General features: G+C 51.2%; 7 protein-coding genes across 7 annotated transcripts; 2 read left to right on the forward strand and 5 right to left on the reverse strand.

The window, feature by feature from the left end:
• Positions 1–139: 139 nt before the first annotated feature.
• IAR55_001002 (uncharacterized protein) lies at positions 140–400 on the reverse strand (the record flags this gene model as incomplete). Its single annotated transcript, XM_066944132.1, has 1 exon — positions 140–400. One exon carries the CDS (start codon positions 398–400, stop codon positions 140–142), a length of 261 nt encoding a protein of 86 aa, XP_066805333.1.
• A 778-nt stretch (positions 401–1,178) lies between these two features.
• Positions 1,179–2,451, forward strand: IAR55_001003 (uncharacterized protein; the record flags this gene model as incomplete). The annotated part of the gene is made up of 5 exons (XM_066944133.1): positions 1,179–1,334; positions 1,409–1,543; positions 1,662–1,820; positions 1,991–2,201; positions 2,324–2,451. 5 exons carry the CDS (start codon positions 1,179–1,181, stop codon positions 2,449–2,451), a joined length of 789 nt encoding a protein of 262 aa, XP_066805334.1.
• Positions 2,452–2,821: 370 nt separating this feature from the next.
• IAR55_001004 (uncharacterized protein) lies at positions 2,822–4,452 on the reverse strand (the record flags this gene model as incomplete). The annotated part of the gene is made up of 3 exons (XM_066944134.1): positions 2,822–3,784; positions 3,843–4,370; positions 4,426–4,452. 3 exons carry the CDS (start codon positions 4,450–4,452, stop codon positions 2,822–2,824), a joined length of 1,518 nt encoding a protein of 505 aa, XP_066805335.1.
• A 2,600-nt stretch (positions 4,453–7,052) lies between these two features.
• On the reverse strand, positions 7,053–8,301 carry IAR55_001005 (uncharacterized protein; the record flags this gene model as incomplete). The annotated part of the gene is made up of 6 exons (XM_066944135.1): positions 7,053–7,323; positions 7,407–7,474; positions 7,605–7,698; positions 7,779–7,899; positions 7,971–8,104; positions 8,162–8,301. The coding sequence occupies 6 exons, from the start codon at positions 8,299–8,301 to the stop codon at positions 7,053–7,055; spliced, it is 828 nt and encodes a 275-aa protein (XP_066805336.1).
• A 693-nt stretch (positions 8,302–8,994) lies between these two features.
• On the forward strand, positions 8,995–10,021 carry IAR55_001006 (thymidylate kinase; the record flags this gene model as incomplete). The annotated part of the gene is made up of 4 exons (XM_066944136.1): positions 8,995–9,142; positions 9,216–9,324; positions 9,411–9,498; positions 9,692–10,021. 4 exons carry the CDS (start codon positions 8,995–8,997, stop codon positions 10,019–10,021), a joined length of 675 nt encoding a protein of 224 aa, XP_066805337.1.
• A 240-nt stretch (positions 10,022–10,261) lies between these two features.
• IAR55_001007 (uncharacterized protein) lies at positions 10,262–11,100 on the reverse strand (the record flags this gene model as incomplete). The annotated part of the gene is made up of 3 exons (XM_066944137.1): positions 10,262–10,522; positions 10,636–10,788; positions 10,900–11,100. The coding sequence occupies 3 exons, from the start codon at positions 11,098–11,100 to the stop codon at positions 10,262–10,264; spliced, it is 615 nt and encodes a 204-aa protein (XP_066805338.1).
• A 478-nt stretch (positions 11,101–11,578) lies between these two features.
• Positions 11,579–13,650, reverse strand: IAR55_001008 (uncharacterized protein; the record flags this gene model as incomplete). Its single annotated transcript, XM_066944138.1, has 11 exons — positions 11,579–11,682; positions 11,777–11,982; positions 12,051–12,160; positions 12,221–12,302; positions 12,370–12,492; positions 12,553–12,719; positions 12,785–12,974; positions 13,038–13,096; positions 13,158–13,227; positions 13,305–13,443; positions 13,566–13,650. 11 exons carry the CDS (start codon positions 13,648–13,650, stop codon positions 11,579–11,581), a joined length of 1,335 nt encoding a protein of 444 aa, XP_066805339.1.
• Positions 13,651–13,755: the final 105 nt, after the last annotated feature.

Genomic DNA, 13,755 nt, shown 5'->3' on the forward strand with positions numbered 1-13,755 from the left:
AAAGAGAACGACATCAGCACCTTGTACTCTGCGTGATTGTCTCTGCATGAGAACAGGAGCTTTCACGTCTATTCCCTCTTACACCTCGTCTTCACTCCGAAAGAAAAACAAGTGACGCACACTCACCTCTCGCATCACATCATCTCTCTTCCAGGAACCTTCTCTTCCCTCTCTCGTTCATCAACACCACCACCTCCCTTCTCTTCCCACTCCCAGTCCCTCCCGCTGCCGACGAAGAGGCAGTTTGATAATTCGGTGAATCCAATCTCGCCTCGTGTGAGCTTCTCGCAGGACAGGGGAAGGCGACGACGATCACTGCGCCTAGGAATGTGGCTGTGAACAGGGTGGAGAGAAGAGAGCGTTGACGTGGTCTGAAGTGTGTAAGAAGGAGGGGTGCCATCGTGGTGTGTTTTTATTGAAAATTGATGATGAATGGAGACGGTGATGAGGTCGCGAAGTGTATGAGATCTGGTATTGAGATGCGAGCGTGGTTTGCTCCTGCGTTGGGGTGATAGCAGGGGCGCTTGCACCCTTTCGTGTGGTGGCTCTTGAGGAGGATGGTCCACCAGCGTGCAACACAACAGGACGTAGGGTGATGAGACGCAAGGATATGCCAAGATGTGCTACCTATTGGAGCGAGAATGGAAAGACTGTGTGTTCAGCACATATTTACCAGTTGGCCAACGAGAACGAGTTTATTGGCTGGCGAAAGGCATGTCTGGTTTTCTCCGTTTATTTACTTGGGTTGCCCATTTATCATACCCGGATCTCTCCGACAATAACACTCACTGGCTGCCGCGTCTGACTTTTGAGATCCCATTTCATGCTACAAGGAGGTCAAGTCGGTCCTCTGTATGAACAGCCAATGCTGATCGCACAGATGTATCGGTGTGTTCTCTCGATCGTCCACAGGACCATGCGACTGACATTGCAAAGCAAGAGGTATCATTGTCGTTCCATATGAACTGTCTGTGGCCTGCAGTCTCACGACGCTGCGATTCAGGCGAATTTTACTCCTATCAGCCGGGTATAACGTTATCGAGTTTTCGCTCGAGTCGATGAAGTTCTCAACGTGTTGTGTATATACAACAAGTGTTTTGAAACTAAATTGATACATGCACAGGATAGATATCCAACACCCTTTGTAAAAGTGGTAGCAGGTGATAGTACACCACACGATGACAGCTTACTTGAACGACTATGAACCACCACCGCCGGCCCCTCTGCCACCAAAGGATATCCATCTTCATACCCCTCCTGAGGAATACGACTTCAACTTTTGTTTCGAGGTGAAGGAAATACGTTCCGATCGGGTCGAGCTGAGACCGTTCGTCGTGAGTGTCGAGTGACATCGAGCAGCTTTCAGACCTGCTTCCGCAAGAAAACTGTTTATGACTTTCTTTCCAAGCCTTCGTTACACGCTCAATTGCTAGCTGATGGGATATCGAAATGTGATCCGGGGATGACTAAATGGTTACCTCGGGCATTTGACGGTGTGGAGGATGTCCTGCAATGGGCCGAGGTGACTATCAGATCACAGCCTGTAAGTGTGGATCAGAGCTCGATAGCCTATCGATCTTCGCCGTCCCTCATTCATCTGAAGATCTAAATTCGTGTGACACGTCGGATCATCATGCTGATTCATGTCGTACTTCTAATAGAGCGCGTGCGCGTGGGCGATCTTCACTTCCCCCGCTAGCAGTGAGACACGTGTCAATCGGGAAGATTATGTTCTGGCTGGGATGATCTCCATGATCAACTCCGATGTGGGGATGATGGTATCTGAGCTCGGATGGATCCTCATTCTTGAGCCATTCCAAGTGAGTCCATATCCCCAAAGTACAACTACATCGTTCCGTTGGCCTTTTACTTTTGAACATATCCTTTCCAAAGACACACTTGAATAATAATAAAAAATTCCACTTGATCTGGGACTCAACAGCGTTCGTACTGGGATCGCACTCAGGACTGACATATGCTACTGCCTCAGCGCTCTCACGTCCTCTCTCACGCTGCCGGACTGATCATTCATCGTATCCTCGATATGCCTTCTGACGGTGGACTCGGTCTGCGAAGAGCTCAATGGTTCGCGACATCGTTGAACGAGAAGAGTAAAGCAGCCGCACTCAGATTAGGGTTCAGTCTCGATGGTATCTTGAGAGCTCATAGGGTGTTGCCGAAGGGCAGAGAGGGAGTGAGACGTGCGTCACTTTTCCCACTTATGCGACGCTCGATCTTCCTTCCCCAGCGTGATCCCTGTGTTTTTGTGAGTGCATGAACGGTCGCTGATGTTTGTCCTATACGATCGGACTTGGACGCACAGCTGGACGGAAAGGAGATTACCTGGAAGATCAGATGACTCGTGATTCCTGGTTGGCTTCGATCAGTTGGGATCAATGGGAAGGCGGTGTACGTGATCACGTCGATAAGCTTATGGCAAGGAAGAAGTAGACGATAAGCACGTACGATGGAGAGTACAGTTAGAATGTAGGCCGGGAGGATGTCAAGTGGATGTCTGTCAGGAAGGCCTATTCGTCGTGCATGGATGTTTGCGAGGAAACTGTGAACTGAGATGCATTATGCATTTCATCATTCGAAAGACGCAGAGGATCGATAGGAAGAGTAGCGATTAGGTTCTTCTCGAATACAAACAAACAACAAGCAAGCAAGCAAAAGCTGCTGCACCCCCAAAATGAAATGATAACTGAAGCGGTGAAAAGACTATCGTCCTCATTAAATCTATTCCAAAAAAGCAAGAACCTCTTCTGACAAGATCGACCCCTTTTGGAAACAGACTCCCTTGACCTTGACCTTGGAAGCATTACCCGTAGATGGGCTTGGGACCAAGGACCCTTTCGTTCTCCTTTCGCTCCTCTTCCTTCTGGTGCTTGTTCTTCTTGAGCTTCTTCGCGATGGAAGCGCCAGTGGCGGAAACGGTCTCGATCAGAGTCTCCTTCTTCTCGAGCTCGGCGAGTTTGGGCGAAGAACCGATGTTCTTCCCCTTGAACAGGACCCATGGACCGTCCTGTTTGCCAAGGAGTCGATCGAGAGTGGCAGAGAGATAGGTAGAGTCGGAACGTTGGTCGACGTCGACGTAGAAAGGTTCGGGTTTGATGGTGTATTTCTTGAAGAGACCTCGGATCTCTCGCATCTTGGGATCACGCATGTTCCCGAGGATCATGACGGGGTTGTGTTCCCATTGAGTGGCGACGAGGTCTTCGATCTCAGCTCGGGCATGAGGAGATCGAGGGTCGAAGGGAAGGAACGCCTCGAGGGAGGTGGCATCTTCCGTGTCGATAGGAGGCAGGGTGTTGGCGGCGGTACCGACGATAAAGTTCATCAAAGCAGCAAGCTCCTCGTCTTTGTTCATCTCGAAAGGAACCTTGACAAGAGGCATCTGCGCCCGTTCAGCTCTCTTGTGACGTTGAGAGAGCTTGGACTGAATTTTGAGAGAGTGGTGGTTGGGAGTGGCAGCTTGGTACCCGGGCTCAAAGTCGACTTGCAAGTCGGACTCGGCCTTGGCCATAGCCGTGTGCTTGGCCATCCACTCGCCCTGTCGGATCACTTGAGCATGTTCGGCACTGACGAGAGCCTGCTGGAACATGGAGACCATGCAGAGCGAGCCGAAGAGGAGGACAGACATCACCGCGATCACGATGGGTCGTTGCCATCGAGGCACTCTGATCATTCGGGGCTTGAAGTTGGAGAGGGAGACGGTTTTTGCGGGGACGTGGGTGAGAACGAAGGAATCCTCGCTGAGGATGTAATTCGGTTCAGACTCTCTCTGAAGGAATCATCAGCCACTGATCGACGAGAGTGAGAACGATGAGTGCGGGACTCACCCTAGTGGGAAGGAGCATCTGGAAGGGCTCGAGAAGGTCGGTAAGACCGCCTTGTTTCTTGTCTTCGTCGACCTTCCACATGGGAGTGATCAGTCCGCTGACGGGGACACTGGCGAATCTCGCTCGGTGGTGGTGCTTCCTCATCTTTCGGACCTCCTTGTTGGGGGTCTCGAGACTGAAGTAGGAAGGCGAGTTTTGTCGGGTGTAAGAGGGTCGTCGAGGAGGAGGGGTGACAATCTGGTCTTCAGAATCACCGTCGGATCCGGAAGAACAGGAAGAGGCGTCTCGCTTCATGTCGATAGAAGAGAGACTGTAGGTAGGAGAGAGAGGCGGCGTCGAGGGCTCAGAGACGAGACTCTCTGTGGGGCTGGAGAGAGGCTCGATACCGTCGGGAACGTAGCTGAGAGCCACGCCCTTGGAGAGGGGAGAAGGACGGTACGGCGCCTTGGCCGGAGTGGTGAACCATTCGGGGGAGCTCGACATGGTTCGAGTGGGAGAAGTAGGAGGTGAGTCGGGGAACGAGGGGATCTCCTGGGACGTACGTCAGTCCTGTCATCCGTATCTCGAAGCATACCGTACTCACGATGATGGTGACCTCGTAGTCGGACATGTCGAAGAGTGATTAAAAAAGAGTAGTACTAGTGGTAGTGAAAGTAGTGGTCAAAGTAAGGATTGACTAGAAGTGTGGTATGTAAATGAATGTGGTGTGAGTGAACAACTACGGCCGGCGCAGATAGAATCAAAAGAAGGACCTGTCTCCGAGATTGGAGTATGTGGGTTAGCGAAGAAGCTGAGAGTGTCGAAGAACTTGAAGTCTGATGGGGGAAGAGAGACTCATGACCATGTTGCAGAGCCCAGCTATATATCCCAGCTGACCGTTGTCAGCATGGAGCGAAGAGGAAAAAGTACGCTCGAACGAACGCAAGAAGGTTGGTGGATAGGGTGGAGGTGAGACGCCTGGTCTTGCAAGCGGGGCTGGGGCCACCTTACGAGAAAGACGAGAGCATTTGCGTACGAGGCGGAGAAAGGTCTGACACTGGCGTAGAACGAGCCCACGATGTGGTGAGAAGAAATACGGTGGAGCTCTGGACGGAAACGGTAGACTCGTGACAGTACGATTCCAAAGGGATAGGTAGTCACTGAGCAGCAGGACCAGGGGAGCTGGAATGGGACAAGAAACCGTAGTTTGTCTGCTTGCGGGTGGAGCACCCAACGGACTGTTGGAGATGAATTCCCTGATAACAAGAACTAGAGTCGGTCGGAACGACGGGAAAGGGTCCGAGGCGGATGATTGGGGGGGAGTTAAACGGTATGCTCCTTTTCAGTCGGACCGAAAGTAGAAATGAAAGATGTTGAAAATCGATTAGATCAAGACAACCGACCCTCCTTGAGCGTACTAGCCCTGATCGTCAAGCACCGCGCTACCATGCCCTTGTCATAGTCCGACAGCATGAGCCCTTCGGGACAGTTCACCGGAATGACTTTGGAGACGTCAAGGGATAAAAGGGGCGTTGGACAACCTCTGTCTGTGGCGTCCTGGAATCTCCACAGAGGAATGATCGCAAGTGGTACCCAGATGAATCATCCAGGTCCTGCGATGTCAGGGCTCAAGGGAACTGCAAGCTTCTGAGAAAAGGCGATCTGGTTCGCGCGGCTTGAAGCCTCACAAAAAAAGTTGGCGTTCCTGGTGCAGGAAGAGAGAAACGCTTGAACCGTACCTTGACGTAGCAACCTTTACAGGTGTTGTACACGGGATGGCACGGAAAAGATAAAAACCTGTCCGGAACATGGATCTTTCAGGGTCTTCCGCTGAGTCCGAGATACTAACCTTGTTCCGTTAGCACGATAACATTCCTTCCGGGTTGGGTCATTTTCCTTTTGGATCTAAATGAAATTACGTTTTCCGCGACTCGGAGAATTTACGTAAGAAGAGGCGTCAGAGCCACAAGAACCAGAACCACAGCGGCTAAAGAGACGACAAGTGCGCTATGCTTAATGGATGGAACAGACGTACTTCCGTTTGCGGGTTTACTGATGCTGGGTTTTAGCGGCTCCTTACTCGGTCGGTGGATCACTCGACTGCTGGACAAGACGGCAGGTCACCAGCCTTGAATTCCGTTGAACAGACGTACGAGGCTGCAGTGCTACCACTTAAATTGCGCTGCAAGCTCCATTATGTAAACGGATCTAGTCATCAGAGTCGGATTTGTGCCTGTCATCACGAAAGACCTCGGACATGGTCAAGTCTCTGTCCCGAAGCGATGGTCGTGGTTGTGGGAACAGATCGTAGCGTACTTACGATCAAAAGTGCTGAATTCGTCGATACCCAACATCGTCGATATCTGACGTGGGATTGAAGATTCCAAACATTCCGTTCCTGCTGCGGTGGTAACTTGTTCAACGCCAAGGCTTGTCTTTCTCCGTTCTTTTTCCGTTCCGGTCAACAGTCTCTGGATACAGTGAATGTACCATTTCATAGCCAGCTGTCTGCGTCTGCATTCGCATCTGCGTCTGCATCTTCACGGTTCCTTGATCTTTAGCAAGCTTTCGTGGCTTCGTAGCTTAAAACGGGTTTGGTCTGCCATGTGTCCTGATATGCTTTGGTGGTGGCGGCCAGAGGCGGACCTCTAAATAGTGGTGGCTATTTGTTGAATCGAATATGCCGCAAGCGAGTCCCTTGTTCGAAGATGGATTGTGGAATCGCGAGAAGAGAGGCGCTGGTAACTGAATCACGTAATCTGACCTTTCCATTGATTCCAGTCAAGGCGACAGACAACTTTCGACGCTGTACGTGATGGGGTGACAACCTGGGCAATTTACGGTCTCCGCCTTTCCCGCAAAATATGAACCACGACCACCACGCACCACCAATGACACGGTGTAGTAAACGATCAAGCGCCACTCTTCATGCTGTTCACCGAAAGCAGCTGTACATCGATACTCTACAATCTTATAACGGACTGACTCTACGTCCCATTCTGGTTTGACATCTATCTGGTCGCACCTCCACTTGATCCGCTTCCAGCCGAAACACCATACGTCTTGCTAGTCGTTATCTTGAAACGGAGACCACAACCTACAGCTATCTTTGCCGTAAGAACTCTAACTCGTCTCCGCTTTGTCAGACAGCATAACCTAGATCAAGCCAGCACGGAAGAGACCTCTTATCAGTACCTTCGTCGGTCTTCTCCACCGACCAACGCGAGTCATTCACTCACGGGGCAATGCATCTGCCGGTTTACTGATCTTCCAACCCCTTTCCGCTGCACTTTTCTCCCCCTGTCTACCAAAACCGAACCCACCGAACCTCGCACCGGGAGCAGTACTGTTCTGAGGGAGAAGAGGTGCGTCCGATGTTCCGGTGGCAGATCTCGAAAGCGCTGCTTTGTCACCATCGACGCCATTGGTGGGAGTCTCTGAACGGGACTTTTTCTCAGTTACCATATCCCATGCCGTAGCTGCCATACGCGTTTGTGGGGTCCTGTATGAAATGTGATGCAATCCGGGCTTTGGCATCAGCTGTCTTGTTCCAGGTCAGTCACAACCGGTGACTTGGTGGCTTACAAAGAAGAGACATTCTCCCAGGAAAAGATCAATCTCTTCTTTTTTGCTCCCGCGCGAAGAAATATACCCTTCATGTCATATTGTCAGCATCAAAGTGACTATCCATGGTTCCGGAAGCGTGGCGAGCTGAAGGACTTCTTGGCGTCGTACTGTCTGTTTCATGACATGAATGTTGAAATGTACGGTAGGGTGACTCACCGCCAACATGTTGAAGCAGCCGATGATGAACAGCAGCCAACTTGTCACTTGCGGGAAGAGCTTGCAATAATGCGACAGGACCTGAGCTCCAATCCTAGCGCCAACCATTAGCAACGACCTCGAGGATCTGATGACGCAATCGATCATTCATCTGAGCTATGAAGGGACACTTACAATGCTTGGAAAACACCCAGACCTCCCAGACCATGAGCAGGTCCTACGATGGGGATGAATTCTTCGAACAAACGACGAGGTTTTCCGATCTCTGACAAAATGAGGAGGATACATTCGAAGGCTATGTAGAACAAAGGCCAGTGAGGTGAGTGACCTGTATCGATCGACCTTGTAACCTCTCGAAAGGCTCACCAATGAAGATCCTGTTCAATATACTCCAGAATGGACCACCAGCTTGATCAGGTACACTGGAGTATTCGAAGTAATCGCATTCTTCAGTGAAATCATTATCGTCCGATTGAACAGCTTTGATAGCTTTGGCGTCGCTTCAGAGTCAAACCAATCAGCTCTGATCCCCAGTGTAGTTGACGACGTGTACTGACTCTACCATGGTGACGATGTTGGCTGCGAAGACGAGGACCAATGAGAGGATGCTGAGGGCTCGTAAGACGTTGAGACCGATGAAGACGGGTCCAGAAGGTCGAGAAGGTAGGAAAGGTTTCATGGCGCTTGGCTGGGTCATGGCGACTGAGTGAGTGGCGAACACGAGATGTTGTGAGGTAACCTTTCAGAGCACTATTAACTGAGAGGAGTACTGTGCCGTGAATTCTCGTTCAGAAAGAGAGGGTTGAGAGGGTTGAGACGCTGTGGGTGAGTAAAGCTCGTTCGATACGTGTCAATGCGAATGATGAAGATACGATGGCTTGGTAGAGCGAGACGGCTCCTTCGTGATCGACCGGTGTCTCTTATACATGGTCAGCGAGATATGAGCTTGAGGTAAGGCCACAGCTTGACCCCGGTCAGTGTTACAAAGACAATGAGCGAATTGGATGAAACGCTTCAGCACCGAGATCTGCAGCAGGGGTTTCTTGACATGAAACGTAGTAAGGGGAGACTGTGTATCTGTTGATCCTGCTGACAGGATATACTCGTGCTCTTCAAGCGATCTCGTCTGCGGATATGTGTGTATGATGCATCAGAGACAATAAGACTTTGGTCGTTGGATGAAACGGGCAGACCTCCACTCGAAGTGATATGTATAGGTCCCAATCATAATTACCGCTTTGAGTAAAAGTCTACTAATGTGGAGGGAGGTCCAGACGCGTTTCTAACTGAACGCGAAAGTTGATATTGTCTCTTGCTCATATCGTCCAATATCGTAGTAGTAGTAGACCTACGCCAGAGCCCAGACCAGACACCCGGGCACTGGTCTACCATGGCCATATCGTCGTCATCGACCTCAGGCCGAGGCGCCTTCATCGTCTTTGAAGGACTGGACAGATGTGGTAAATCCACCCAGGTAGCTCGATTGGTCGACAAACTAGAGAGAGATGGTCATAAAGCGAGACTACAAAAGTTTCCCGGTGAGCAAGATTGTATATATACGCACACTGATATAGAGAGCCTCGACTGACGATTCGAATGCGAATGGCGCAGATCGGACGACGGCGATCGGCAAGATGATAGATGCATATCTTCAATCGAAAGCCGAGATGGACGATCACGCGATCCACCTCCTCTTCGCTGCCAACCGATGGGAATGTGCGTGAGTGCCGGCTTTTGTCAAATGAAGAAAGCAGTGCTCTGGGTATGCACGGCTGACATGCCCTTCACCATTCCTTGGAATATTAGCGCTGCCATTCGACGAGACTTGGATGATGGGGTAACCGTGATTGCCGATCGCTATGCCTTCTCAGGTATCGCCTTTTCCTCTGCCAAGGTGAGCGATTCACGAGGTGACTCAGGCTGTCCGCGGGATCGGGATTTGTGGAGCCGCCGCACGGAGTCTAAGCTCGAATCTTGCGCGGCGTGACTGATCTTCCTAGGGAATGGGGAGGAAACACTCTGAGTATTCACGAAATTTCCACAGCGACACTGCTGACACGGTACCCTGTCTCATTGGTGTTATCCAGGGCCTCCCATTTACTTTCTGCCTTCCACCCGACACCGCCCTCCCTTTGCCCGACATAACACTCTACCTCACCCTCCCACCCTCAGTCGCCTCACAACGATCCGCGTTCGGCGTAGAACGCTATGAGACAGTCGCGATTCAGACAGCCGTGAGAGAACAGTTCGGGCTCGTGGCCAACGAAGTGAAGAAGAGACACGGGGATGGGAGATGGGTGGAGGTCTCAGCAGAGGGGAGTATAGAAGAGGTAGAATCTAGGATATGGGGTCTGGTCGATAGTGTGGTTAATGGCGGCGTGGATGGCACTGTAGGTGAGCTATGGGTAGAACAATGAGAAGACGGGTTCATCATATAGGCTCATTCATGCATGGTTGTGATATGCACTTGTACCTATTCTCTGGTTCCGACTACGATGCTAATTGTATGCTGGGTGCGATCTCATCGTTCATGCGGTGAGGGGTCCCGATCTCCATTATAATTGTTATGCGACATGTTACTTCTCTTCCACACTCTCCTCCAGGCTGGAAGTATGCAACCGCCATCGCTCGACCTCTGTGTACAGCACAAGAACGCTTCAGATCCTCGCGTAGACACTCTCAGCTCCATATCCACAATCGGCCACTTGTCCGACCCCGACCACACCGTCATAGCACCCACACTCGTAGACAAACTGATCCGAAGCGGTATCGAGCTCTGGACGAACGGCCACGCTCGTGGTGTTACAGCTGTCGAGGCAGGACAGGGGGGACGAGGTAGTGAGGTTGGTGGTGGGGGAGGGAGGTGTGAGGTAGAGATAACATTTGGAGAGAGTGTAGGGAGAACGGAGGTACTCGACCTGGTGGAGGAGGAGATCAGAGGGGCTCAGGTCAGCGACCATCGGTCGTGAGAGGAGGTAGATTTGCGGGGTGGACAACAAAGTAACAAGCACAAGGAAGCACGAATACTCACGGAGGCATCATCTTCACTCCTACAATTACCCAGCTCATCCACCGCAGACACCACCTCGTCCGACGTCGGGTAATCGCTCGCCGGGGAACAAAAACATTGCGACGTATCTTGACGGTAATATGCGATCTCCCAATCATGTTGGGCGCAGGTCGTCTAGTGAAGGTGAATTGATAGGTAGATCAGTCTCGAGTCTAGTGCGTCTCATTCCCAAAAGGGCACAGCACGAGCTTCACGAGAGATCAAACGTCAAGCTCTTAGACTCACCGAACATTCCTTCCTCGAAGTAGCAGCGATCGCGACGCTCGAAGTCAAAGAAGAGATCTTGGCGTCCGTCACACAAGCTATATAAGTGGGTTGGGTGCTTGGCGAATCGTTCTGGATTTGTCTGCTTGAGATGGGGAGCGAAGCTGCGCTGATGATGGCAGCTCTGGTCAGGAGGACGAGGGGTAAGGAGAGAGAGAGCATTATGGGATAGGAGGTTGGGCAGATCTGTATGATGTTCCCGGAGACGAGTGTCGAACGAGTATGGGTTCTTATGCTGTGTATGCTATGTGATTTGCTGCTGGTTGCTGTTGCTGTTGCTGTTCTGTTTGTTATACGACTTGTACGAGTGCAGAGAGATGATCGAAGAGATGCAAAGCTATCGGTCACCCGAGGTTTTGTTCTCGCCAATCTTTGCAGCGCATGACTTGCAGAGACACAGCATGACGTCTCGATCACCCGCCCAATTGACTCACTCCCCCACAAACGCGGATCAATGACTCGGAAGGGTGGGAAGAGGCTTGAAAACAAACAAACAAACAAAAGAAGTCATTTGGGAATTGGATCTAAAAGCAAAGACTAGTGATGAAAGGCACCGAGCCAAAACGATCCGACTCGAAGCGATGCCCGGTGACCGGACGGTAATGATTGCGACCATCCGTCTAAGAGGTGCATACAGTGATTAGTCGACCACAATCGTCTTCCCCACTGGAAACACGCAGAACGTCTCCTCATCTACATCTAGCTTCTTCCTTGCGATGTCAAGGTCCTTTGGCGGAGCGTTGTCTAAGCAGGAGCGCGTTAGCATGAAATGAGGGATTGTTTCACTCGAATATGCAGACGAGAGGTGTCTGTGTACAATGGACGATCCCCTACTTACACGCTTCATCACTCATCAACCATGTGCCCCAGTGCACTCCGATGCTCTTCTTCACACCCATCTGCATGGCCATCCTCACAGCTCCCTCGGGGTCCGTGTGTTGCAGATGCAAGTGCCATTTCGGCTCATACGCTCCTATAGGAATGGCTGCAATGTCGATAGGACCTAGCACACGTCCGGCCGCATGGAAGAGGGTGGGAGAGTAGCTTGATCAACGGAACGTCAGCATGCCAGTGTGAGTTTCCGACGCAAACAAGGAGTTGGTCTCGCTCACCCAGTATCGCCCAGATGGATGAACGACTTTGGCTTCTCCGTATCTGATTTTACGTGGAATGCTGACCACAGTGTAGCGTTAGTGTCGAGGGGGGAACGAGCAGACCAATGCTGAAGAAAATCCACGTAGCTGTTCAGCGCACTTTCTACAACCACAAGAGGTCGACTCACCATATTGGGGACTGCGGTGATGGTGAACGTCTTATCTTTCTGTCCTGGTCGAGATAGGGTATGCTTGGTCTCCTGCCACCAACTGAAGATCATCAAGCAAGCAATCAGCTCGCCATTGCCTGCAATGTATCGATCCATCAAGGACCCACTCTAATTCTGTTATTCTAGTCGCTCCGTGTTCTCTCAGGAAAGGGCCCAGACCGATCGGAACGATCCACTCGCAACTATCTCCCAGTTCCTTAACTGCTAAGGGATCGAGGTGGTCATAATGGCTAGCGAACGATGTGAGCCCCATCAGTTGGCAGACAGGACACAAGAGGACTGATACTCACTTATGGGAGACAAGGACGATATCTACTCTCTTAAGCTCATCTAGTCTACAGGGCGCAGGTCTGAGTCTTTGAGGAGCGAGTCGGGAAGGGATCGTACGGTCCTGAAGAGCAGGATCGGTGAGAATGGCGAGATTATCTAATGTGACGTAGGTGGTGGATTGTCCGAGCTGCGTTTGGTCACAGATGATTTCAGACTGCCATGGCGATTTCTCAGCAAACGAGACCTGCTTACCCAAGTCATGGTGAGTTTGTCGGTCACTTCAACGTTCGCGCCACCAGTTCCAGCAGGTCGACGAGTCACATCGGCTGGGGGTTTATCCGGAGACGTTGAGGAGGGAGATGGATCAGCCGAAGGGAAGAGCAATTGGAAATCTGGACGTTCAATGGGTAAGTCAGGTATCGGTCGATCTGGCGGTACACCTCTACAGTAAGACGATTTGGTGTCAGCACAGAGATCATCCGATACAAAGCTTAGCTTGGCGTACCCGTCGTAGAAGAGTTTCAGCGTTAAAGTCGATACCACAATTTTCCAGAATGCCCATTCCTGAACGAATCCAATGATCAATCTCTCTTCTTGCTTGATCACACGGCCAATGATGACTCACCCAAGCTCCTTGTTCTCTCCACTCCACATATGGATTCCAGTACCGTCCAGCGTACCTCAAACTAGCATATCTGCTCAAGCGCGAGTTCGATGAATATACATTCTCAGCAATTTCGGACGGTGTGCTCCTCAGCGTCGGAACACTGACCTCTTCTTCAACGCCTCTTTCTCTACTTCTGTGGCGGGCTGAGCGTAATCCGGACCACCGCCTGGTAATACCGAGACGGTATCTGCCATGGTCCGATTGCGTTCACGTATATGTGATCGTCGCAGCGTATCGGTGTATGCTACGTTTCGTTGTTGTCTCTCGTCAGCCTGGAGATCTCGCTGCTACTGATGCAGAATGATCAAATCCAGATGCGAGAGGGTACCGCGCTGTGTGGCAGGCTTCAGAAGGAACTTTACTCACCATAGTACCCTAGCCAAGCGCCTGTATATGCGACAGGAAGCACGATCGCAGCCCTTTTCAAGCCATAAAGCCCCGAAGTGAACATGTTTGTCCAGTCGGCGTGACCTGCCATTCGAGGCAGGAGTGCAAGCCGAACGGGTGAGGTAAGGGGAAGGAAAGGGAAGGGAAGGGAGGGAGAGGTGGAGATGCG

The sequence above is a fragment of the Kwoniella newhampshirensis genome, chromosome 2 (assembly GCF_039105145.1).
Source record: "Kwoniella newhampshirensis strain CBS 13917 chromosome 2, whole genome shotgun sequence".
Lineage (NCBI taxonomy): Eukaryota > Fungi > Basidiomycota > Tremellomycetes > Tremellales > Cryptococcaceae > Kwoniella > Kwoniella newhampshirensis.